At 31.6% G+C, this 25,788-nt stretch overlaps 2 protein-coding genes across 2 annotated transcripts in view; both read left to right on the top strand.

Annotated features, from left to right (window-relative positions):
• Positions 1 to 473: 473 nt before the first annotated feature.
• On the top strand, positions 474 to 14,678 carry LOC145256076 (NADH dehydrogenase [ubiquinone] 1 beta subcomplex subunit 7-like). The gene is made up of 3 exons (XM_080114660.1): positions 474 to 664; positions 9,728 to 9,896; positions 14,402 to 14,678. Exons 1-3 carry the CDS (start codon positions 544 to 546, stop codon positions 14,496 to 14,498), a joined length of 387 nt encoding a protein of 128 aa, XP_079970786.1. The 5' UTR covers positions 474 to 543; the 3' UTR covers positions 14,499 to 14,678.
• Positions 14,679 to 22,700: 8,022 nt separating this feature from the next.
• Positions 22,701 to 25,788, top strand: part of LOC145256044 (asparagine synthetase domain-containing protein 1-like) — a 53,346-nt gene continuing 50,258 nt past the window's right edge. Inside the window, exon 1 of the mRNA XM_080114646.1 lies at positions 22,701 to 22,821. The gene's annotated coding sequence lies outside the window, so the exon portion shown is untranslated. The remainder of the gene's footprint in view (positions 22,822 to 25,788) is intronic.

Genomic DNA, 25,788 nt, shown 5'->3' with positions numbered 1-25,788 from the left:
TCTGAGCTCCAATCTATGGTCTCCCCTCGTCAAACTTTCACGAAAAAGACTTGTCTAGCTGAAACCACTATCAATAATTTCCCCCACTCTTTATCTGTGCCTAAAACTAAACATAGATTCCATGAACAAAGCTTCTTTCTTAGAACTGCACGCCTGTGGAACTCTCCTCTGTTTGCCTGCTTTTCAGCTTACTACAATTTAGTTTTCAAGTCCAATGTAAACAAATTCTTGATGAGCCATCCCCTTAAGTAATCCAATTTACCAAACTTCCACTACTAACGATTACTGCGATATTGTTCCATGTACGCTCATTTACACTTATCCTCTGATGGCCTTCGGGCCTTGATAAGTTGTGATTCCTGTGTAAACACACGCACACACACACAAAAATAGAAATTTAGAATTTTATTCACATGATAGAATGATTTTGTTAAATCAAAGGGAGATAATTGTATTTATTATCTCCCTTTGGTGTCGTTCTTCAGTCTCATTTCGTTCGAAATTGTTTCTTTTTTTTTTCTCTTGACCTCGTCCTCTACGAACATGGGGAACTCGTACGGACATGTAATTCATGCTTTTTTACACCCAGATGAAGCTCCAGATTGGAATAACCCCCCAACGTTCGACCCGAATATGGGATTTCCAAGTGGACGAAAACCCCGTGGTATAAAATCTTTATTTTTGCATTTTCTCATGAATGCCGAAGATAATAATGTCCTGTTTATGACCTTACTCGACTCCTTCTTCTTTTGGGAGCCTTAAGTTATTTTTACTTTCTGCCCTTAGTCTTAATGTTTATTTAATATGCCCACAAGGTACTCCTGTGGTTTGTGGACCATGCTGAAATAATAACGGTATTATTTAGAAATCCATGGGGAAGAGTGGTTTTGTTAACTATTCTGTACCTTCACCTAACGATTTTAATAAAAAAAAAAAAATACGGTGCTTGTTAAAATACAATGAACATATCGATTTTTTTTTGTTTTTAATATGTCGTTTTAAGCAAAGACAATCTTACGTACTTAATTGCCATGCCGAAAATAGTAATATATCCAAAAAATACGAAAAATCATCGAGTAGAAAGTTAAGTGATGCTTATGTATTTTTGGTACCGCGCTATTAAATAGTTTTTCAGGATAATTCCTAGTGACATATGGCCGAGTGGTCCTAGACGTTGTATCAAAATTTACAGTTACCCAAAGGTGCTTAGTTCAATCCTGAACGAAGGCAGTGAAAAGTAACATTCAAAGTAGAGAATCAGCAACTATGTCCCAGAGCCTAGCTGGAGTCCGAACACGGTACCCCCCTACCCCCGTAATAACAATAAAGAGTTGGGTTCGAGACTCTTAACAAACGGTTCCCCAGTTCGATACAAAACACCTGGTGAAGGCCGGAGGGTAAAACGGCCGAAACGTTGTGACTATAACAACCAAGATGAGGAATTCAGTCCGACAATCTCAATAAATGAAAACACCTCATCTAAAAAAAAATTCAAGTTTCACGGTATCTTTTTATTATTATTATTATTATTATATTGTTAAGTGGAAGCACAAAATACTTACAAAACACCCTCCCTCCCCATGTTAAGAATGTCTTTTGAAATAATAACGTTATTATTTCAGTGCGGTACCAAAAACATATAAGTACCTTAAAAGTAATTTAAACGGAAAATTCGGTAAAATCGCATTTTTCTTAGACGGTAGAAGTCTACATACAGGGGACATAACTCCAAAAGGAATATTTTAGATTACTTGTGTCATGGTTGCAATATTTGTTGTCCATAGCGATAAACTTTTTTTTTTTTTTTTTTTTTTTACTAAAAACGCATTAGCAGTTGTTCTACTCGGTGAATTTTCGTAATCTTTGGATATGTTACTATTTCCGACATGACATTTAAGTGCTAATATTGTTTTTGGTTAAAGCAACATATTTTTTAAAAAATCGATCTGTCGACTGTATTTTAACAAGCACCGAATTCTGCATTTTATGCGTTATGTTGTAATTATTAGCCGATGTTTTGGAAATACAAAAGAATTTGGTGCTTATTTAGAATTAAACTTATATTAAAAAAAAAAAAAAAAAAAAAAAAATACAGAAAAATCGGATGTTTAGGAAATTGCCCCTCCACTTCTAAACTCCACAATTTACACTTTTTCTTTTCCTTTTTTACGTTAATCTGTACTAGTGCAGAGAGTGCCGGACGTAAATAATAACCTTATTATTTAAAAAGCCATTCTTAACATGGGGAGGGGAGGGTGTTTTGTAACTATTCTATACTTCTACCTTACAATTGAATAAAAAACATATCATAAAACTTTAATTAAACTTGGAAATACGATTTAAAAATAGCGCGGATCAGTAAGTGCACTAGCAGTAGCACCCGTTAATCTCATCGATTGCAAACTTTCAGATAAAAAAGAAAAAATAATTGAAAAAATTATCTGGTAAAAAAAAAAAGAAAACAACAACTACGTAACAACACAAAAAAATGAACCACTTTTTTTTTTTTGAAAACTTGTTATTTCAAATGTCTGCTAAAGATTCCTTCGCGATGTGATAAGTCACTAGGTGTGTCAGAAGTTTTGGAATTTTTGACACGCTTAACACAAAACCGCGAATAAAATATACAAAACTCGTGATTTCTCTTTTTAAAGTGGTTTGTTTAATTTCTTTAGGGAATATACTTCCAAAACAAACTAGCAATTAGCAAATCTCTCGACGGAGGCAACCTTTCTAGGGCAATTGCTCTTGACAGATCTAAGGCCTTTGATAGGGTATGGCATAAAGGTTTACTTCATAAGATCTCTAGCTATGGTATAGCTGGAAATGTCTTCTCAATTATTAAATCATTTCTTTCTGATAGGTTCATAAGAGTAGTAGTTGAGGGGCAAAAATCAGAAGCTCACAGTATTAATGCCGGTGTCCCTCAGGGGTCCATCCTGGCCCAACTCTTTTCCTGATCTACATTAATGATCTTCCAAATCACATCCTTACATCATTTGTAGACATTTATGCTGACGACACTACCATTTATGGTAGCACATCTAAGACAGTAAACGACCAAGTTCTCTCCAATTCTCTCTCCTCTGATCTTGAGCACGTAGTACAATGGGGAAAGGAGTGGCTGGTTACTTTTAATGCATCTAAAACCAAGCTTCTCTCTTTACATCATCAACATTCTGATCCATATCTGGCATCAATTGAAATGAATGGTTCTCGTCTTCAGGAGTCCTCAAGTTTTGACAAGCTTCTGGGCTTGACCATTACTCCTGATCTTAAATGGAACACGTACATCAAATCTGTTGCCAAGGCCGCTGGAAAAATGGTGGGATCTTTCTATCGATTCGGTAGATATCTCACTGCTGATGCAATTCTCTATCTATATAAGAGCCAGGTACGTCCAAGGATGGAGTACTGTTGCCACATCTGGGCAGGAGCTGCTAGAAAGGACTTGTCCTGCCTTGATAGAGTTCAAAATAGACTTCGTAGCCTCGTAGGAGATGTCCTTTTCTCTTCCCTGCAACCTCTATCTCACAGAAGAGATGTTGCGAGTTTGTCTCTGATGTATCGTTATTTTCATGGAAAGTGTTCGACTGAGCTTCAGTCTATGGTACCCCCTTGCCTAACTTTCACAAGAAACACTCGTCTAGCTGAAAACACTATCAATAATTCCCCCCACTCTTTATCTGTGCCTAAACCTAAATGTAGATTCCATGAACAAAGCTTCTTTCTTAGAACTGCACGCCTGTGAAATTGTCTTCCGTTTTCCTGCTTTCCGGCTGACTACAATATGGTTGTGTTCAAGCCTAACGTAAATAAGTTCTTGATGAACCGTTCCATATAAGGTATCAAATTTACCGAATTTTCATTACTAATGATTACTATATTGTCCAATTTCTATTATATGCTCTTTAACCCTTATCCTTGAGTGGCCTCTTGGCCTTGATAAGTGGTGATGCCTATGTAAAAAAAAAAAAAACTATTAAAGTTTTTTGAAAAATAATAGAAATATTATTTTTTATTTAAAAAAAAAAAGTGTTTACAAAGTGCATGCACGCGCTCATGCAGCCATTTTTTTTACATAATAAAATGAATTGAATTTTAAGAGTTAAATTTTTTTTCAATTTAAAAATCGATCAAAATTTAATGCAAAATTTTATGCTCTTTCCCAATCAACCGAATATAATATTTTAGACAAGCGTTTTTTTTTTTAATTCACCCCTCACCATTTTGAAATGTCTATTAAAATCAAAATAATCAATTTTTACACCTCAGATTTATATATCACAAATTGAAGATAAAAGATCAATAAATAAAATAATCTAATTTAAAACAAAAAAAAAGTTTTGTACAAATTTACCTGTAAAGTCAAAAGTTTAAAACCTTTTTTTTTTTTTTTTTTACAGTGAAACCTCACATTTTTTAAATTTTTTCCTGAAAAGATTGGGAACTAAGAAGGCAGAGAGTGATCCGCGCTATTTTTTAAAATCATATTTCCATGTTTAATTAAAGTTTTATGATATGTTTTTTTTTTATTCAATTGTAAGGTTTAAGTACAGAATAGGTACAAAACACCCTCCCCTCCCCATGTTAAGAATAGCTTTTTAAATAATGTTATTATTTCAGCACGGATCACTCTCTGCATGAGTACCAAAGATTGAATACCTACAACAATTGTTTCTGCTTCATTCAATGTTGTATTTTTTTTTTAGATTTAAAAAAAAAAAAATCACTCCATAAAGACGAAATAAAATATATTAAATAAAAAACTCATGTATTTCTGTAAGAGAATAAAAAAAAAATCGAAAATTAGTCAAGTGGAATTTTTTTTAACAGCAGAAACTAAGTGAAATGTGATCATTTTTCAAATACGATGGCCCATATTGACTAACTTTTGTTTACAGCCAGCAACAGAAAGGGAGATTAATTCTTGCGCTTACAAGCCACCGTAGTTCTTAACTCAAATAAAAGGAGACATTTGTCTCCCTTTATTACACTTCTGAAACCTCTCATGTCGCGCTATTTTTTAATCCTTGCTTAAAAAAGTATTTTATTTAAAAAGGACATGGAATATAAAATATAAATATGGATAAATTCTTAAGAATGAAGAATGGAAGTACCCATTGATTAGTATTTTTATAGGTAAGTGATTTTTTTGGAACTTATATATGCAGGGTGACCAAAAAAAAAAACATTTTACAGTCAACGAAGAAAAAAAAGGCCAAAGACCCTAGTGCTTTGATGTGATGTTTTGAATATAATAAACTAGTTATGACCAAAGTTTCATTTCATTCAGACAAAACACTAAGAAACGGAGCCTAATTAGAGTCGGGGCCCTTTTTGGGGGGAGGTACTCCTGTATTACAATCGAAGTAAGTTAAAATTTGTTGATTTTCTTGAAATCTTTTTTAAAGAAAATCGATTTAAAAAAACAAATATTGCATATTTTGTTATTAAATCTGTTATTTTAAAATTTGGTCTTTGCTCCTTTTATTGACAAAAAAATTAGGGTTTGAATTACATTTTTCAAGTAGTTATAAGCTTGGAAAGATAGTAAGTCTAATTATTCAAGTTTTCATCACGCATTTTTAATGGCGATTTTCTGACACTGCTAATAAGTCACTTCTTTACGCACATACACATCATGTAAGAAAACACTAACGTAGCAATAACGAAGGTGGTGAAATGGCACAAACTAGTCCCAGAGTCCAGGGCTTAATACCATACAAACGGTAAATTTGGGACGGGTTTGATTATCAGATTCGTTGTCAGCAACCTCGAATACCTCTAAAAAACCAAATTAGAGTGGTCGGTGTTCTGTTGTAGCGTAAGGTAATATTTAGCAAATATCTTTTCTGACTTTTATCCTTAGGGATCAGTTTTCAATTATAATGTTCTACTAAATTGAACGTGTGTACTTTGTGACCATCACCGAGAAAAATATTGCGACTCTCTCACGCGACCGATGTTTATTCCCGTCTAAAAAATAAGGGGTGTTAGGAAGGGAATTTTATTCCCTTCGCTCCTCTATCTTTCATCTAATCTATTTCATCCGCGTTGTGTATGTATGTATATATATATAAATATATATATATATATATATATATATATTAGGCACCGCCAAAAATGGCCGCAAAATCAAGTTGTTGTTGTTTTTTAAAACGAAATTACATTTATTAAAATCCATTATTTCTGAGTAACTTTTTTTTTCCAGAAAGATAAAACCCTGAATTTTATCATATAGAAAACAGAATAATGTAAAACTTTTTCTACTATTTTTAATTCAATTTTAAATGTTAAATTTTCCCAAAAAGTTAACAATTGACATTTTTTGTCTTGCACAAAAAACGTACTTAAATATTTAAAAAAAAGGGTTTTTGAAATAATTAATTAATTTATTTATTGTCTAACTAAGATTTAGGATGATTTTCTAAGAGAATATGCAAAAATATTATAATATAAGTACCTGAATTTCAAATAATTCCACTTATTCATATAGGTAACCAAATATTTCGCGTTGACGTAGAGTTCAGATCGACTCTGTTTACGTTTTCTTTTGATAATAAGAAAACTATGGAAGACCAAACAGGCCAAAAAAAACTTATTTTTCAGTGACGAAAATTTCAATGTATTATTAAGCTGAGGCTGGCCAGTACCAGATGGGTGACCATTTGTATGCGTTTGGTTTTTAATGTGTATGTGTGTGGGGGGCAGGCTCCCCAAAATGGGGGGGGGCAATTTAAAGCTGAATAAAAAAAAATTATTTCAGCGCGTTTGGTCCACCGTAGTCGAAAGGCGGCAAACGTTTTCAAACGGGATCGAAAAAAATGATGCTATTTTTAACACAAAGGGCACAATATTTATCGAATTTTTTTTTTTGGTATCGATTATTCAAAGCATGCCCTGTTTAATAATGGTCATGCATTATTCGGCTCGCTAAAAAAAAATTGTTAATTTATTTATCAAAAATTTTAAAATAGCTTTTTTCGTATAAATATTAAAATTTTTTTTTGTTTGTTTTGCTTAACTTAAATTAATTATTTTACTTAACATATTCACCGAATTTCACACTTCAAAACTCAAAAGCGGGATAATTAAACACAATCGAAGTTCTGATATTCAGACGTCAAAATAAGGTATGCAAACAATTTTTTTTTTTGAATCTATAATTCTGTCCCTTACAACAACACAATATGTTGATTTCAGTTTCAGATGATTATTTTAAGCATATTTGTTCCCACTTCAAAACAAGGGGGGGTTTTGTAAGCAAAAAAATATATATATATAAATATCGTTTATGAAAAATAAGTACACTGTTATAAAGTTCATTCTTCTCCTAATAATCGCTGAAAATTTCGTATTGATCGGATAATTACCTGATTTTTGGTAGATTTTTAAAAAGACGGTCCGTCAAAAAGTACTGACCTGCCCCCCCAGTTTTGGCGGTGCCTAATATATATATATATATATAATCACTTGATTTTACCATTCAACTTGGATATCAAACTCAATATCCTTTTCATTAATTTTCCTTACTCTATGATATTTAAAAACTTTTAATTATAATTTTCTATGTTTATTATTTTTTAGCAAATTAGGTGTAAATCATTATATTTTCTCTTCTGAAGATATGGTAGACATTGAAAACCTATAGGTTAAGGAGATATACTAATTGTGTTATGTGGTGGGTGTTATTATTAGAGTACCAAATATGTGTATATGTTTCGTCGTTCTTATTTAGATGACGACTTATATATTTGTTGTTGTTGTTCATGTTGTAAGAGTCTTAGAGTGATAGAGACAGTCTTAGGCATGTTCATGTGTTGAGTGTTCATATGCCTTAAGATGTTCATGTTGTAAGAGATGGAAACATTGGTGAGATATAGGGACAGAGTATATATAAAGAGAGAGAGACTTCTGTATATATATATATATAATAGACAGTGTACATGTTACTACACAATGAGAGGAGATTTGATATATAGATAGATAGACCAAGGATTTAACATTTATACTTTTGACAGTTCTGTATGAGGGGAGTGTTTCTATAACCAATGACATATATTTCTTACCTATTTTTGAGATGATGATTTTCACAAAGTTCTTATAATATAAATGGACAATACCTTTTCTGTTGAATCACAACATGAAGACGCAGATACACAAAGATGATGACGTCCTTTATTTCATGACCCGTCCATGATTTCGCTTGAGGAATTCAAAGTTTCTTTACATGGCTTGTTCTTCTCTAACCTCCACTTCCAAGGTTTAGTGTCAGCATGTCTCTCTAGGCTCTTCTCCCCTCTTTCTCCCAGACTGCATCTAAAACTCTACCTATATTGAGAACTCGTCACGTCATCGCATGGTTAAACATATGTTCATAAAGCACGTTGGATGACATGTGTCACGTTGCCAAACTTGACATGACCCCGAGTTCAGTAACCTATTTTTCAAATAACCTCTTTACAAAATATGTTTACTATTTCAATTAACGATTAAATTCCTTATTTTAATTTTCATTTTTATAACAGAACAAATTTCATCATTACATTCTTTTCCAATAACTGATATGTAAGCTAAACAAATGCGATTCCACATTCCTTATTTCAATAATATTCTGTATTTATTTTAACTTATGATTGGAATTTTCAATTCCAAATCTAGCTTCGCAAGTTCGAATCCTTGACTATCCTATTTCATATTTACATTTAACTAATTCCCTATTTTCTTTTTAATTACATGAAAAGGGGACAGCCCTTTATCATGTAACAATTGATATGTATTCTTTGTCTTACATATAATGATAAAATTTTCTTGATTTAAAATTTAATCATTTCACGTCATAAATTTTAAATTATTGAATTACTAAAATTTGTTATATATATATCATCATTTTTCCTTTGTCCAAGGTTGATCTTTATTTTGCAAGCTCGCTCTTTAGTCTCTCATCAGCAGTTCAACTATCTCTGTACAGTCTTGTCCAATCATTTGCTTCAAAATTTTCCTTAACCAACCAACCTTCTTGCAATTCAAAACAACCATGCTTTTTCAGGAGAATGAGCACTACTTATGAGTATATTTTATTGGTTTGAAAATATAGGTTCTTTTTTATGGATTGTCATAAAATAGTAAGCATAAAATAGTATTATAATCTTCAAAAAGCCTACAAATTTTCATGTACTTTCATCCCATAGAACCAAAGATATGAGCATTTCAATATTCAATTTGGCTACCAGTGCGGGTGTGTATATATATATATACATATATATGTATATATATTCATCCATCCATAGATATACCACCTTTTTTAGCAATTTTATAAGTTTTAAATCTCAGCGACTATTAGTCAGAATTTAACTAATGAAGGCTTGTTGGAAAAGTAATGACCTGAATTGTTTAATGTGCTATGTGATATAAATATAAAAAAGAATAATATAAAAAAATTTTAAATAATATAATGGAAATTTGTAATCAAGTCTCCCCTTGCTGTTATTTCAGCTTATTTGAAATCATATTAACGCATATATATATAGCTGAAAGAAACTCATATATATATATATATATATATATATATATATATATATATATATATATATATATATATAAGGAGAGATGAATGTTTTATAGTTGATTATTGTGCATCACTCTCTTAACATGACAGATTTTTGCCACCAAAAATAGGATTTTATGTCAGTTTTAAGGCCAGTTTTTCTATTCTCTTTTTCAGTGATGGTTGCAACACAAGAAGAACTGAATATGCACAATGTTCCCCTGGACAAACGTGATTATTGTGCCCACCATTATATCAACTGGATAACATGTCGTAAACAGGCATTTCCTTTCATTTCGAAATGCAGTCATGAAAAACATGAATATAGCCAATGTGAATTTGATGAGTGAGTATCAGTTCATTTTCATTGATTCGTAAAACGATAACCCTGCACCCTTTTAAATTAGTAACAAAAAAATGTAAGATTCTACTTTTTAGGTGATGACATGTAAATAAATTGTTTGTTACTAAAAAGAAATAAAACAAAAATTCTATCTGGTTCGGAAGTGAATGATCATTTCACATTTATTTTATATGCAAAAGTGAGCCCCCACTCTAAAATGTAAAAATTGCTTTTTTATTTTGTTTAAATGACTTTTTACTGTATACTTTTTAAGGTAGTTTACATATAATCGCGTTAAAACAGTAGAATCTCATTTTTAAGAGATTTAACACAGTTCTCAGGAACTGCTAGATACAAAATTAATCGGTTCCAGCTTCGCTTTCGTATATTGAAATTTTTGTATCCTTAAAGGTGTTTTATACATAAATCGTCTAATCCATTCAAAGCCTTATGAAAATACTCTTTAAATTTTACAATAAATAAAAATAAAACCAGAATGAAATAAGAGCCTAATAGTACCTAACCTAACCTAACCATTAATACCTGTAAATGATGTAGATAATGCCAATTTTAATACAAAAATGTGGAACCTTACCTTTTGAGGTAGGCCATGTCCGAATTTTATGAAACACTTGAAATTAATTTTTATTTTTTTCAATTTCTAATTATCATCACATTACGAAACATTTAAATTTAATTTTTACTTTTACAGTTTCTAATTTTCATCACTTCTGTTTTGTCGGATTGCTTTGACCCTCACATTGGCTTGAAGAGAAACGATCTAAGGAAGCTTGTTTCTGCCTAGTGATCATATCTTTCATAGGCTTATACCCAGGCAACTTCTTCTCTTCTTTCATAATATAGGCCCTATGAGACAATTTTTTTCCAAAAAAGTCCCATTTCATCACAGTTAAAAACTTGTGGAATGTAATCTTCCTGCAGAGTCAACTCTATTAAAAGACTTTAACCTCTATCATGTCCACGCTGGCTATTCTGCACCAGTGAATGAATAAAAGTCCATCTCTTGAATTTCTTGAACCATCCTCATGAAGCCTTGTACTCTAGGGGTGCCAACTGCAAATCCTGCAACATCCGTTCGCTTGGGTCGTCTTCAGCCTGAGTGTGTACTCAGTGAGTGTGACAAGGTCACAAAAAATAGTAATTATCATCTCGGTAATGATGCCTCTGGTGATTTCCTTTTCCCAAGTACAGATGAGAACTAGTCTTTCCATCACATAATGGACATGGCTCTGCTTATTTGAAAAGACAGTCATGCCCTTTAAATTTTTTACTGCTCTAATGGTTTCTTCTGCTTCAGGATGATACTAATCATGAACGGATTTCAGCCATATTTATTCACAATAACATTTAACTTTGTGCTATCCTCATATTTCTTAATTATCTTCAGCATCATTTCCATAGCAAGCATTTTCTTCTTTCCTTGAAGGCCCTGTCGGTGAGGCATTAGAATACGCCGACTGCCCCCTGCAGAGGGTAAAAGTCCCTCAATGAGGGTCCTGGATATGATCTTAAAATATATCCAGTGGTGAGGCCCCAGCTTGTGGGCTTTGGGGAGTGTGGAGCCACCCTTTAATTACCATTGCTCCCAGGTCCACTCTGACCTGGAGTGGTAGTACCTGTTAGGGTTCCAACTATGGGTTAAATAGAAACCGACATGAAAACAACAAATATATTCTATTAAAAAAATTTTTCTTCAAAAGCTTTGGATTCGGCATTAAATAACCCGAAAAGGGTTGATATGCCGTAAAATAAAAACAACCAACCAACCAATCTTTCCTTGAACATCAACACCATTCTTTGGACCCATGGCTATAGTATGGGTTCAGTAAAGCAACACTAAACACAACAAAAATGAATAATAGTGAATGCAGAAACTAAAACTAGCTAGTAAAAAAAAAAAAAATTCAAAAAATGGTTTTCCAGATAAATATTAATACAATTATTTCCAGAAACTAACTAAAAATATTTTTAATCTAATAAAACTCTGATTTTAAAAAGATTTGACACTCGTATCTTTCGCATCCTGAAAAATAATTTGTATGCAGGGTCAAAAAATTTTCACATCCCATTTCATATGCTGAAAACATTGTAAGCAGAGTCTTTCGTATCTAAAGATTCCACTGTATTTGTTTTTTTTATATATATATTTTGTTTCATCATCCACACACTTTTAATTTCTATAAGTCTCTGTTTATCTGTCACACTTGTCAACCAACCTATGGAGAATAAAACATTCTTAGCTAGATTGAATATCCAAGGTGAAAAGTTTATGATCTCAATGCCAACTCACTCTAACGGAAAAGTTTTGGGTTTTCATCAAAAAAAGACTTTTATGGTGACGGGTGTCAGTTTTTATTAGAAACAACCTCATAGGAAGTCACATGAAACTGTCTTTGTTGCAGTATTAAATACTGCAACAAAGACAGTCTCATGTGCCACTATCAAGAAATTGATTGATTCTGTGAGTATGAGACTTTTGAATACAATAAAATTCTCTGGTGGGCGAGTGGGTAAATAATAAAGTTATTAATAAATTGTCTTATTGCAACTATTTGTGAAGTAAACTCTCCTTATAATATTGTAATATATATATATAATATATCCTTATGATATTGTAATATATATATATAATATATCCTTATGATATTGTAATATATATATAATATATCCTTATGATATTGTAATATATATATAATATATCCTTATGATATTGTAATATATATATAATATATCCTTATGATATTGTAATATATATATAATATATCCTTATGATATTGTAATATATATATAATATACCCTTATGATATTGTAATATATATATAATATATCCTTATGATATTGTAATATATATATAATATATCCTTATGATATTGTAGTATATATAATATATCCTTATGATATTGTAGTATATATAATATATCCTTATGATATTGTAATATATATAATATATCCTTATGATATTGTAATATATATATAATATATATATAATAATGCACAATTCCATTTTAAAATTTAAAAAAAAGTTTCGTGTTTCTCTCTGTTTTTCCTTTACTCTCCTCCCACCCATAATAAATTCAGATTCTTTTAAATATCACATTTAAAGACTCCAATAATCTCCAGTTAATTCAATCCATTGTTTGTACCATAATCATAAAATTAGTCAATGTTACATGGCATTGCTTGGGAATTTTTTAATTTCATTACTGTTTTGCTCATTGATTGCTTCCTTTTTCATTTTGCCTTTTCATAAAATTAGTTTCTTGTCGGAACAGATTTATCTTTTTGAAAATATAATTCAATGAAAAAATGTCATGCTTGTCTGTTTTGCAATAAAATCGATATATCTTATGATGATTGAATTTATGCATTCATGACTTGAAAGTTTCATCTCTCTGTTGCAGATATTGACAGTGTGAGACTCTAAGAAAGCAACTTCTGTTATAAACATGCATCAGAAGCAGAGAATTCCTGGCAAAAGTGCATTGAAAATAAGGGTAACTGTAGAAAAATAAATTCTGCAACACAAAAGGTCGCTCATATTAATGATGCATATCCCGTCGTCTTAGCTCTTCAACTTTTTGAAGTAAAAAAAATAAGTGGTATTACTTTTGGAATGATCTTCATAGTTTCAATTGTTTTTGTTTTTTGGGTTTTTTTTACTGTTAAATTGTTTAATTTGTGAAAGTTAATTTTTCTAATGTATCATTTGGTTACTAAATTAATTGAATAAAATTGTTTAAAATTAAAACCTAATTCCAGCAGTTACATAGAAACAGGATAGACAATATCTAGTCTGATGACTATATAGATTTGTATTGTGTTTTCAAGTTTTTTAGATGAATATTGATAATTTGTATTGGGTTATTTAGACTACTATATGATTTTTTTTTTTTTTGAATGGAAATTGCTCCAAGACCTTGGATGTTACTTTAACAATGTTTTAGCTAATGTAACTTCCAATTTTCTTTAGGTACATCTTTTTGAACTTTGCAACTTATACAAACTGAACCCTTTATTTAATACAGGCGGGGTCGTTTTTCTTGTTTTGTGAGCCATGAGCAAGTAGAAGTGTTAAATAATTTTTTTTTTATTTTATTCTTAGTTATTATTGCCTATAGCGATGATTGAAATGTTTTGTCCGCAGTACATAATAAGTAAAAATAAAGATGACCTGAGGATGGTTAAAGGTTACATTGGTCGAAACATTGTGAAAATAACAACCAAGATCAAAATAATAGTTTGAATAAGTAATACAGATTTGTATTAATTATATCATTCACGTGTTCCAATAATTTATTACTCTATCTCTCTCTGTAAAATAAATCTGAAAATTTATTGAGTAAGACCAAGTTTGTTTACTTAAACATATTTATGTTTTCAATTATCCATAGATGCTGTTATCTCTGTTTAAAAATGCTGTGATGTTGCATTTTTGTTTCCATGAATTTCTAGAATTTTACTTATGTTTTTCTTTTTTTCTTTTTCAGCTGGGTTATTCGCATGAAAGAATATGAGCGTGAAAAGCGATTAAAAATGCGGGCTGCTCGTATCAAAGCCAAAAATGCAGCTGAAGAAAGCGAGTGATAACGTTTTTATTTAGGTTTTATAGGTTTCTCTTGTCGTGTTTGTTTCGGCACCAATTGTTCTTTCTTTCTGTTTACTTAGACGATTTTATTTTTTACAAAAGGATGGAAAGAAATGACAAAAGATTGTAAAATGCCTGTTTAATTGGAATAAACACAATTGTTTCAAAAAGTGATCAAATCTTTTGTGCGTTTTTTTTTTACTTTCTTTCATGATTGTTTTCATTTGCGTTTGTTTTTGTAAATATGGTTAAATTATTAATTCTGCATTTTCTCAAACCGATTGTTAACTATTATGCACTTTCAACTAACAATGTCAAATTTGATACAGTGCTGTCAAAGCTCACTATTGCAAAATCCAGCATACTGCTATCAAAGGTTTTCTCTCTACTCCAAAATCCAATCCAACTGTCAAAGCTTCTACTCCAAAATTCGAATGGGGTCAGTTTCTGAAAAACAGACTTTTTATTCAAATCGGCAACATCTCATTTACATATGATCAGAGAGAATTCACATTAGTTTGCGCAATCGTTGAGAATAAAGTAACTGGCATAACCATTTTGTTTTTTTCTACCATTCAACAGCTAGACCCTACAAGGCGTGCAGGCATGGGCATTTTTGAGGCAAGTAAATTTTGCTGTCCTTACAATTTACTATACAGCAAATATGGGTATTAGTTTATAAACATTTAAGTATTCACAAGCTGTTGACTATTCACATGTCTTGCATTCCTGTCACACATTGAATTTTTTCATCACAGAAGACTGCTAGTCATCAAATAATGTTTGGCTCAAATTGATTGCTGGGGACAAACAAGGAATGAAAAAGGAACATTATCAACACAATTTTGAAAAAAAAAATAGACAAAAGACCTTTGCAAACCACGTATAAAATGCAAATATTTATATTAAAAATCATTAGATTTTTTTATCTTAACTTTTCTATTTTCTTAATTTTTAATAGTAAAATATCCATCATGAGAGAAGGAATTTGGAAAATAAATTTGAAGTTTTACCTTTTTATTTTATTTTTATTTATATTTTTTCATAATTAGTAATGTCCTTACTTCATGGTGTTGTTAAAGCGTTAGATGTTATAAAAACAATGTATGATGAAGGAACATCTCTTTATGAACTTTTTCAGCACATGGATACTATATTAAAGATAAAACTTATTTATTTCTCAACACTCTTTCTCTGATGATGGATATTTTAGTATCTGAAACTAACAAGAAAAACAAAGCCAACATAAACTGATTTTTTAAAATAAAAAAATGTTTTATTTTGTATGTGGTTTATAAATGCATTTTATGTTTATTTTATTTTGTTTTTCAAAATGTTTTATATCTTCAAAGATGCATTCATTTTTTTTTTTGCAGACTGTTATTTTGAAAATTGTAATCTTTCATCCTTTAAATATTGATAGTCATGGAAATATCTCCTTTAGATCATAGTGACCACCATCGGTGCTTATCTTGTTAGACTGGATGAACGGGGAAGCAATCAACTCATATTTGCTTCTTTTTTTTTTTTTATAAAAAAGAGAGAACTTGTCATCAAAATCTTCTTCAGTTTAGCCAAGCAAACCTGAATTGTGTGTTAAGTTACCAAGTTTTAAGTTTTCTGTTCCTTTTATTGTTAGCAAAAGTTTAAAACTTCAGCCTCAAATGAATTATCGTAATATTAATGCTTGTTTATCATTGGCTTGTGGTAGCAAGTTGATAACAGATTTTTCTTTTCTCTTTTTGTATGTGATAATGTTTTCTTCCTACGTCATTATTGGTGGTATATTCCGTACTTGTTCCCACAGACTGATTTGAGAACCTTTCTTTTCTCTCAACTTAAAAAAATGTAACGTTATTCATTACTTGACTTGTATCTTTGTTTTGTCTGATCTGAATCCTTGATTTAACCTTGGGAATGATTCTGTTTTGTAGAGATGGGTTATCATGACATGCTCTCCATGTGCCTACGTCAAACTCCATACTAGCTTACCTAATTGCCATAAAAACAGTATCCCCAATGTGTAATCTATGTGAGAGAACAGTGAAACCTCTCTTCAATAAATAAAAAAAACATCTATGAAGATGTGTTTACCAAATGCTTCAGTATGACCTGTTAGTCCACACGTGCTGGCACAATAGAACAACTGCCTCTTCAGCAGAACTGTTCTCAATTATGTGGCAAAGCTCTTTGGAAAGATTATTCAGTTTTTTTGGGGGGGGGTATTTTTGTGTGTGTGTTTTCAAATATCCTTAGTGTCTGGACCAAAATTTGACTACTTTATAAGCAATTAATTTCTTTCAATATTCTTTAGATAGATTTGTAGGTAAGCTTTTTGGGTGTTTGTGCATCTATGTTACCACACTAATTTTGAAATAGTATTTTCAAGTTAAATTCATAGCACATAATAAATTCAATTTTTATGATATTTTTGTTTATTAAATTGTTACATGAAAGTACAAAATAATTACGAAACATTGTCCCTTTCCATGTTAAGAATGGCTTTCTAAATAATATTATTATTCCAGCCTAGTAACATAGATGCACAAGTACCACTTTTTGATATAAAGACTTTAAGCGTTGTTGATTATAAATTAAATAGAATTTCCTTTCTTATTATGCACATCGAAGTCAATTTTCCATTTGTAATCCGGCTAAACTTAGCCTCACAGCATTTCGACCTCATGTATGCCATTAAGCAACTTCTTCATTCCTAGAAGAAATATTCTGTCTTTTACCCTCCGATGCACGAAGGTTACTGATTTTTATGTCTTTATTGACATGTCTTCTTCTTCGACTTTTTATAGTCTAGTCACAACATCTGGATAAACATAACCTTCGCTTGGTTAGCTTATTTCCAAACTTTCTTGATTTCCAACTGTTTTAAAGTTCAGTTAAGACTATTTCTAATTTTCACGTCTTTTTTGACGGAGACAAAGTTCACACATCCCACACTAGTGGATACTGAAACCTCAACTGGTAAAATAACAAACAGAAACTTCTGAAACCAATCAGCCAGTACAATTCAGTCACATGATATCATCATCATCAGAAATAGATAAAAGAGTAAGAAAGATGAGGAAAAAGATAGGAAGAAAGATTTAACAGGAATAAAATTCCAACAAGAACACAAGTCCAACGTAAACAAATTTCTAATGAACCGCCCCCTTAAGTAAACACTTCATTAAATCTCCACACTAACGTACTATACTTGCAATAACCCTTATCCCTGAGTGGCTTCCAGGCCTTGATAAGTGGTGACCACTGTGTTAAAAAAAAAAAAAAAAAAAAAAGTCATGGATTACTAAATATGGTGACAGCTTATACACACGGTAACACAAACTCGCACAAATCTACATGCATATAAGCAAAACAACATTTTCTTCGTCTAGATATTTTGAACTCGTTACTTTTAGTTGTTCTAACAAGTCAATAAAATCAATATATTTATGTATGGATAGACTTTGTCATTATTTTTATATTACCTTTTCCATTACATGTTCAGTTTTGTTCTTTATTTTTTTTTTTTTGTTAATCTTTCTGTTGATTTATTTTTATTCATTCTTTTTACTTCAAATCTTGGCAGACTTGCCATGGTGAGAAACGACACATATGTATAATTTATGAGCATTGCAACAGTCTTTTCATTTTATCTTCAAAATTATCTGACTCAATGGGTTTCAGAAATTAAGTGGCAAACTGTAAAATCCATTAAATTCAATACTATTTGGGCTGCTCACAGCTGAACTCATTTCCCCACCAAAGACAAGATTTTTCTCTAGTTTTATCAAACGTCTCTGATCTGACTTGGGGGTTGGCAGATTTTTAGCCTAAATTATTATACTGAAAAGTTGAAATTGATGTTTGAAATACAGTTTTGTGCACAAAAAAAAAAAAAATCTGTCATTCTTTTTTCTTCCCATGTACAAAACATAACTCAGAGTGAGCAAAGCAATCTTTTCTTTTCTTTTTTTCTTTTCTCCTCTCCTCTTCTTCTTCTTCTTCTTCTTCTTCACAAAATCGCAGTTACGTCTTGTCCTTATATGCAGACTTTTAATCGCGACAATACCACAATTTGCATATCTCTTCTTTTTTGTATTGGACAGATTTCGGTTTCGAATGACGGTGGTTCTTGTGCACGCCCTATTTTGTAACCTTAGTAGAACCAATGGAGTGTTGTTCAATTCCACTACACATACCCAACACAAGAGTTGGTTGAGAAGATAAAGGGCACAGATGCAAAGCTCACTAAATTCACAACCTGCTGACAAGCTAGGCAACCACATTCTTGCTGCTGTGATCATTTCTAGACCTTTCATTACCCCATGTTAGGTTGAACCTGCACTTATCTCCTTTTTTTATCATTTTTCTTTTTATATAAATCATCAATTAGAAAATTTAATATTTATTGTAAAAAAAAAACTTCCATAAAGATGAGTTCATTAAAGCAGCAAGGGCAATAAAAAGATTTTTTTTCACAATAATATCTTGACTATGTTTTGAAAAATTTTAATAATTGGTTATCTTGAAGTGGTTAGCTCCAAAAATGTAACGATATTGGTCAGATCTACAAGGATTAAAACCTAAAATCTTCAGGGTTCACTAAGATACTTTTTAAAGGCTTTCCTATGACTCAATTTTTCAGGATATCCATACTAATTGTTAATATTAGTGAAAAAATGTTTTACAAAACAGAGGATCAATACCCATGCAAGGAGGAGGTGGGGGGGGGGGGGCAACTCCAATGAAAAAAGAGTTTGTTTTTGTGAAGTTACCTGCCTTGGGCTGGGCCTATGTCATGTTTTTTTTTTTCACTGATTTTGTGATTAGGAGCGTCCACAAATGCAGTTTAGTTGTATGCTGCGATGACTAATAATGTTATTATTTTCTATCATATGTGTTGTCCCTTTAAGAACTGCCATCTTTCTTCTGTATCCAGTATTTTGACATCATCCCACATTGTTACATTGTCACAAGTTACTCCCTTCCTTCCTCGCATGTTCAGCTAGGGCCAATTTTTCGATTTCTCTGCATGTGACAGCTTTCGATGTTCTTCTAGTCTTACTTTGAGAGAGCTGCATGTTTCACCTTTGTAGAGTTTCCCACATTTTCACGAAATCTCATAAACGCAGTTTTTTGTCATGAGTTTTTCAGTCGGGTTTTACTTGCATCAGGTATTTTCAGAGTGTTGAGTTGCTCTTAAACACTGTTCTAATGTCGCATCGACTGCATATTTAAAAAATTTTTTCAGATAGGCCCTTTGAGTATGGTATGCAGATCATGGTGGGTTTTTGGGTGTTGTCTCTTGGTGTTTGATCTGGATTTTCTGGAGCTGACGTCATGCTCTCTTGGTAGTTGTTTTTGCACTAATATTAACAATTAGTATAAATATACCAAAAAATTGAGTCATAGAAAAGCCTTTAAAAAATATCTTAGTGACCCCTGAAGATTGAACATTCCTTATGATCTATGGATCCACCCTCAAACCCACGGGTCGAATTCTTGTAATGCAGAGCCAACCCTCTTTTCCTTAGTAGAGAAAAAGAAGCATGTTTTTAACACCCGAAGAAGGTCGTAGGTTGCAGCAACCAAAACGTTGTGCTAATAACACCCAAGATGAGAATAATAGTCCGATTAATCAGCATAATACAAGCATTCACATCTCATCTCAAAAATTCAGAATTACAGGAATTACTGATGTTGTTGGAAGATATTAGAAATTACATTAATGAAGAAATTGTTACCACAAAAATCTGAGTGACCAGAAAACTAAAATAAGGTTGTCATTCATTATTGAACATTGTATTGAGCAAACAAGTTGTAGCAGCCAAAACGCGCTACAATCACAGACAGAAGCTAATTCTTGCGACTCGAGATTTGAAATCCATTTTCTCCCTGGCTTGTCCAATCACAAGCCAGTTCTCAATCATGTGACCGAGTACATAAAAGGCGAAATCTGAAACTCTTAACTCTCTTACTGGTTTCTGGTCCTGGATATGACCTTAAACTATATACAGTGGTGAGGCCCCAGCTTGCAGGCTTTGGGGAGTGTGGAGCCACCCTTTAATTACCATTGCTCCCAGGTCCACTCTGACCCGGAGTGGTAGTACCTGTTAGGGTCCCAACTATGGGTTAAATAGAAACCAACTTGAAAAAGCAAATATATTCTATTAAAAAATTTTTCTTCAGAATCTTTGGATTCGGCATTAAATAACCCGAAAAGGGTTGACATGCTGTAAAACAAAAACAACGAACCAACCAACTTACTGGCTTCAGCTTGAGCCCCAAGCCGAACGTGAGTACAGCAAGACAACATGGCGACCTTTCAAACTCCTACTTGCTTCTACACACACACACCAACTCTTTCTTACCACAAGATACTAACCCTTTGTCCTGTCTCTACTATCGGACGTACACTCCTACATACGTAAACGTATTAAGCACTTTTCTCTCTCTCTCTCTCTCTCTCTCTCTCTCTCTCTCTCTCTCTCTCTCTTTCTTTCTTTCAACAGGCCTGACCTATATCTAATTGTTGGATATCTAATCTTTGTCTCCACATCAGGAACTCTCTTCACAGCTACTATAAAAACATGTGCACACATGTACACTTCATCCTACTAAGCCGTTTCTCTCTTATACTAACGCTACTAACGAAGATGACAAATAAAGCTGTTTATTAAAAGTTAAAATGAGATTTCCTTTCGTTGTCTTCATTTTTAACTAAAAAGTCACTGAAGATTAATTAGCTTTGAAAAGGAATTTCACCGTATGTTAAGAATTGCAAAATTGCTAGAAATTATCGAATTAATGTGATCTTGAAGTACATTTAATTAAGTCTATAGGAAGATAAGTTTTGAGGACCAAACAAACCTCCCTTGAGGCAACAGTGAGAGATAGAAATAGAAATGAAAGAAGTGCGGTGTGGTCCCTGGCTTTAGTAGAGGTCATCTTTAGAGCATCTTTGTGCATAGTCAGGAAACACACCATCATTTAATACAAACTGGGATGTAAACGTTATGTTTTAGCAAAGAAATAGAATGGAGGATAATTATATGGACTATGCATGTATAATAGAAAACAAAAAAGAAGCTTTATCATTGTCGTTTTTAAAAGAGATTTTGTTGTTTGTTCTGTGCTATGTGTCTGCTTAGTGATTATTTTATCAGGGTGCAACCACAAATCTCTAAAGATCTTCAGTCACAATTTGGGAAGAGTGATAATTGACAGACCAAGACCTTTCGACATCTCTAGGTCTTCATCAGAACAGCAACCTTCACAAGCAATTAATAAGTGACCAACTGAAAATTCTGAACAGTCAACTATGATGACATCATACTAAGACAAAGGTACAAAATGGCTGCCATATTTTATCGACTAGTTTTTTTTTTGGGGGGGGCAGTGTTAAGGCAAATTATTTCACTGTGCAAATTGTTCTTATGCTCTTCTTTCATATGGTTGTTTAGCTTTTTTAAACTCGTCCTTATTAATAAATCTCTACAAAATGCAAATCAAATATAAAATGGCCTATCTTGAAGATGTTAACTCTCAAAGAGGCGACTATTTTCTGGTTTGTTGAGTGTTCAAGAAGAATTTTAAATTTATTTTCTGATTTTGGGGGATATCTTCATTTTTTTTTAAATTTTTATTTTCAAAATGGCTAGAATTATGATTAAAATTAACGTTTTTAAGCAACTGAAAACATTACCTTAACCCCACTAATAACTAAGTTTGAGTGACAACGTCTCCCTCACTTTCCAAAAAGACATTAGCTTGCATAAGCTACTATCTTTTCTTTCTCGGTTGGTTTGGAGAGGGAGACACCCGGACTTAGGATTAGTGGTACGATTAAGCGAGGATATGATTTGGTTTTGCTTCTACAAAAAAGTCTAAATTAGAACTAAAGATGAAAGTGCACTGGCGGACCACCCGAAGACGGTCAATGTGCACTGATTGTCCAACCTGCAAAGGGTGTTTATTCCGAAAGCCGTTCTTAACATGAGGAGGTTGAGAGTGTTTACTCCAAAAGTTTCTTATTTTCAGCCTCCCCGTGACTTTCAAAGATGGTAGGGGTCTATAGTTAATCAGTGGGGGGGGTGATTATCTTGGTTTATAATTTAGTAAGAAACAAACATCAAAATGTACAATATTGCTGGAGAAAATGTATTTTAGACGACGAACTTTTGCACGAAAAACAGGCAAAACTTATCGATAAAAAAATAACAGCTTGTTTCGGAACATTACCCAAAAGAGACATTTTACGAATAACACCGTTTCTGGTGAAATATTTACATGTGCTCACGTCCTATACAAAGCAACTAATAGGTAAGCGAATAAATATGTCGATTTAAAAAAAAAAAAAAAGTTATGATTTAACTGATTGTGAATATTTTGTTATTTTTATTTAAAGACCAGATTTTTTTTTTGTTTTGTTTTGTGTTTTTCAATCTTACACGACGAATTTGTTGGCTAAATTCACGCGATTATTTCCTGACGTAGGGTTAATGTAAGGAAAATCTAGCCCTCCTCCCCCAATAGGGGATTCTCTGCATTGGAACAAAAATAAAAGTTTCTTCTGTTTCGAAAGAAATCTTTGGCCGTGGGCAGAATGGCAAAGCCACTAAATCACGATGTGAGTTGATTACGAAGAAAAAAAAATGGTTTTGTATTGCAATCCACGGGTTTGTATTACTGTACACATAGATTCGAAAAAGTTGTCAAAAAACAAATATATAACAAATAAATGTTATCAAAGGCAAGATAAATTACTTTTCTACCAAACTGGATATATTTTTCGTGTTTTTATTCAATGTAACATGTTTATTCAGCTCGAAAACCATACAGTGTTTACCGATGTATTGGAACATTCAAGATGGCGTCTGATTCTCTCTTTAACACGGTAAGTATCGGAAAAGATGTTATAAATAAAAAAACGGATAAAATACTGTTAAAAACTCGCTCAATATATGTTACCGTGACATAGGTTGACATATATTCGGCGGGTTTTTAATAGTGTTTTGTATAGTTTTTTATTTATAACACCTTTTTCCAAACTTACCATGTTAAAGAGGGTGTGAGACCTGAGACGCCATCTTGAATTTTCGAATACATCGGTAACCACTGTATGTTTTTCGAGCTGAATAAACATGTTACATTTAATAAAAACACGAAAAATATATTCAGTTTGGTAGAAAAGTAACTTATCTTGCCTTTGATAACATTTATTTGTTATATATTTGTTTTTTGACAACTTCTTCGAATCTATGTGTACACTGTACAGGTGGATTTACGGGGAGGTTAAAAATAAGAAAATTTATTTCTGAATAACCCCCCTCCCTTTTTTTTTACCACTTTTCATACCTCTCTGGATTAAACCGTGGCTACCGAATTGGCCGTGATTAAACCCCCAAGATTTAAATCTAGTATTTGTTTTGGTTCTGAGACCATTTTCGAAAGCATCAGGGAATTGTCTTTCTTTCGATTCTTTCAAAAAGGGTGGTGTTTGTAATGTAGGTACCGCCAATGCGCGCCACAGTTTTAAATCCCCCTCCCCCGTATGTAACAGAATGTAATTGTAATTTAATTTAATATTATCATCCTAACTTTTTTTAACATTTAAAAGAAGAAGCTTCAAATAAACTGCTAATATTTTTTTTTTTTTTTTTACAGCATACAAAAATAATGAAATTGCGAGATAAAAATCGTGTTATGCTTTAAAACAACGTTCCTATGTAGTGATGTTTTAGGTGTATCAGAATTTTTGTAGGAATTTTTGACACCCTTAATACGAAACTGCGAATAAAATATAAAGACTCGTAATTTCTCTTTTAAAAGTGGGTTGTTTATTTTCTTTATGGATTATATTTCCAAAATAAACTATTAAAGTTGTTTTAAAAGTAATAGAAATATTTTTTTAACAGTAATGAATTTTACGAACTCAATATTTTTCAATTTTTAAACTTTAAAAATCTATCAAAATTTTTCTATTGATTCTATTTTTACAATATTTTCAGGGTCAATGTGAAATTTTATGCTCTTTCCAATAAACCGAATATAATATTTTAGACAAACTTTTTTTTTTTTAAATTCACGCCCCCCTCCATTTTCAAGTGTCTATTAAAAAGTAAATAATTAATTTACTCACCAAAGTTTTATATATCACAAATTGAAGAGAAAAGGTCAATAAATAATATATTCAAATTTAAAACAAAAAAAGTAATGTTTTTTAGAAATTTACCTGTAAAGTTCGAAGTTTAAAACTTTTTTTTTTAAACCACGTTGTTTGTTTTTTTAATGAAACCTTGGTCCTTGCTCCTTTAATTGAAAAAAAAAAAAATTAGGGCTTGAATTACATTTTTCTAGTAGTTATAAGCTTGGAAAGACAGGGGGTCGAATAATTCACGCCTCCCATTTTGAAATGTCTATTAAAAAGTAAATAATTAATTTACTCACCAAAGTGTTATATATCACAAACTGAAGAGAAAAGATCAATAAATAATATATTCAAATTTAAAACAAAAAAAAAGTAGTGTTTTTTAGAAATTTACCTGTAAAGTCCGAAGTTTAAAACCTTTTTAAAAAAAAAAAAACACGTTGTTTGTTTTTTTGTTGTTGTTTTTTAATGAAACCTTGGTCCTTGCTACTTTAATTGAAAAAAAAAAATTAGGGCTTGAATTACATTTTTCGAGGAGTTATAAGCTTGGAAAGACTGGTTGGAATTATTCACTATTTTTCACGAAATTTCTGACACACCTAGTGATGTTTCATTATTAAATAAACTTACATATTGAAAGTAGGTTTCATTAAATATATTAGAGAATTTTTTTTTTTGTTGGGTGTTCTCCCCCTCCCCCATATTTCATGTTACGAAAACTAAAAAAAAATAAAAATGTTGGGCGATAAAAATTTCAATTTTTTTTTTAAACTGAAAAAAAATCAAATAAAAAAAAAAGTTATTTTATATATATATAAATTCCTGTTATTTATTTCACTTACCTTAAAGTTGTAAATAAAATTGGACATAAAATCAATATTATTATGTTAAAATAAAATAAACAATTTTTCTTGATTTTTTTTCTCGGTAATATAATTATTTGAATTGCATCAAAATAACAGAATTCTAAAAAATAATTATTTTTAAATAGCTTTAAATGTTATTAACTCCAAATATTACACGATTTGAAGTTTAAACAGATTTTTTTTTTTTAATATAAAAGGTTTTCAATAATAAAAAATATATATTCATATAATAGAATATATGACTCTTGAGATAATAAAAATTACAAAAGCAAA

Source organism: Euprymna scolopes, chromosome 3 (genome assembly GCF_053919585.1).
Source record: "Euprymna scolopes isolate OS-2025 chromosome 3, ASM5391958v1, whole genome shotgun sequence".
NCBI lineage: Eukaryota > Metazoa > Mollusca > Cephalopoda > Sepiida > Sepiolidae > Euprymna > Euprymna scolopes.
The sequence above is the reverse complement of the archived record's forward strand: the minus strand, read 5'-3'. Positions and strand labels throughout refer to the sequence as shown.

Bases quoted from the DNA above. Each gene is read 5' to 3' on its own strand.
- LOC145256076 (XM_080114660.1), top strand. From the start codon at position 544: ATGGGGAACTCGTACGGACATGTAATTCATGCTTTTTTACACCCAGAT. The intron at 665-9,727 runs GTATAAAATCTT...TCTCTTTTTCAG, and splicing joins AAGTGGACGAAAACCCCGTG to TGATGGTTGCAACACAAGAA. The intron at 9,897-14,401 runs GTGAGTATCAGT...TTTCTTTTTCAG, and splicing joins AGCCAATGTGAATTTGATGA to CTGGGTTATTCGCATGAAAG.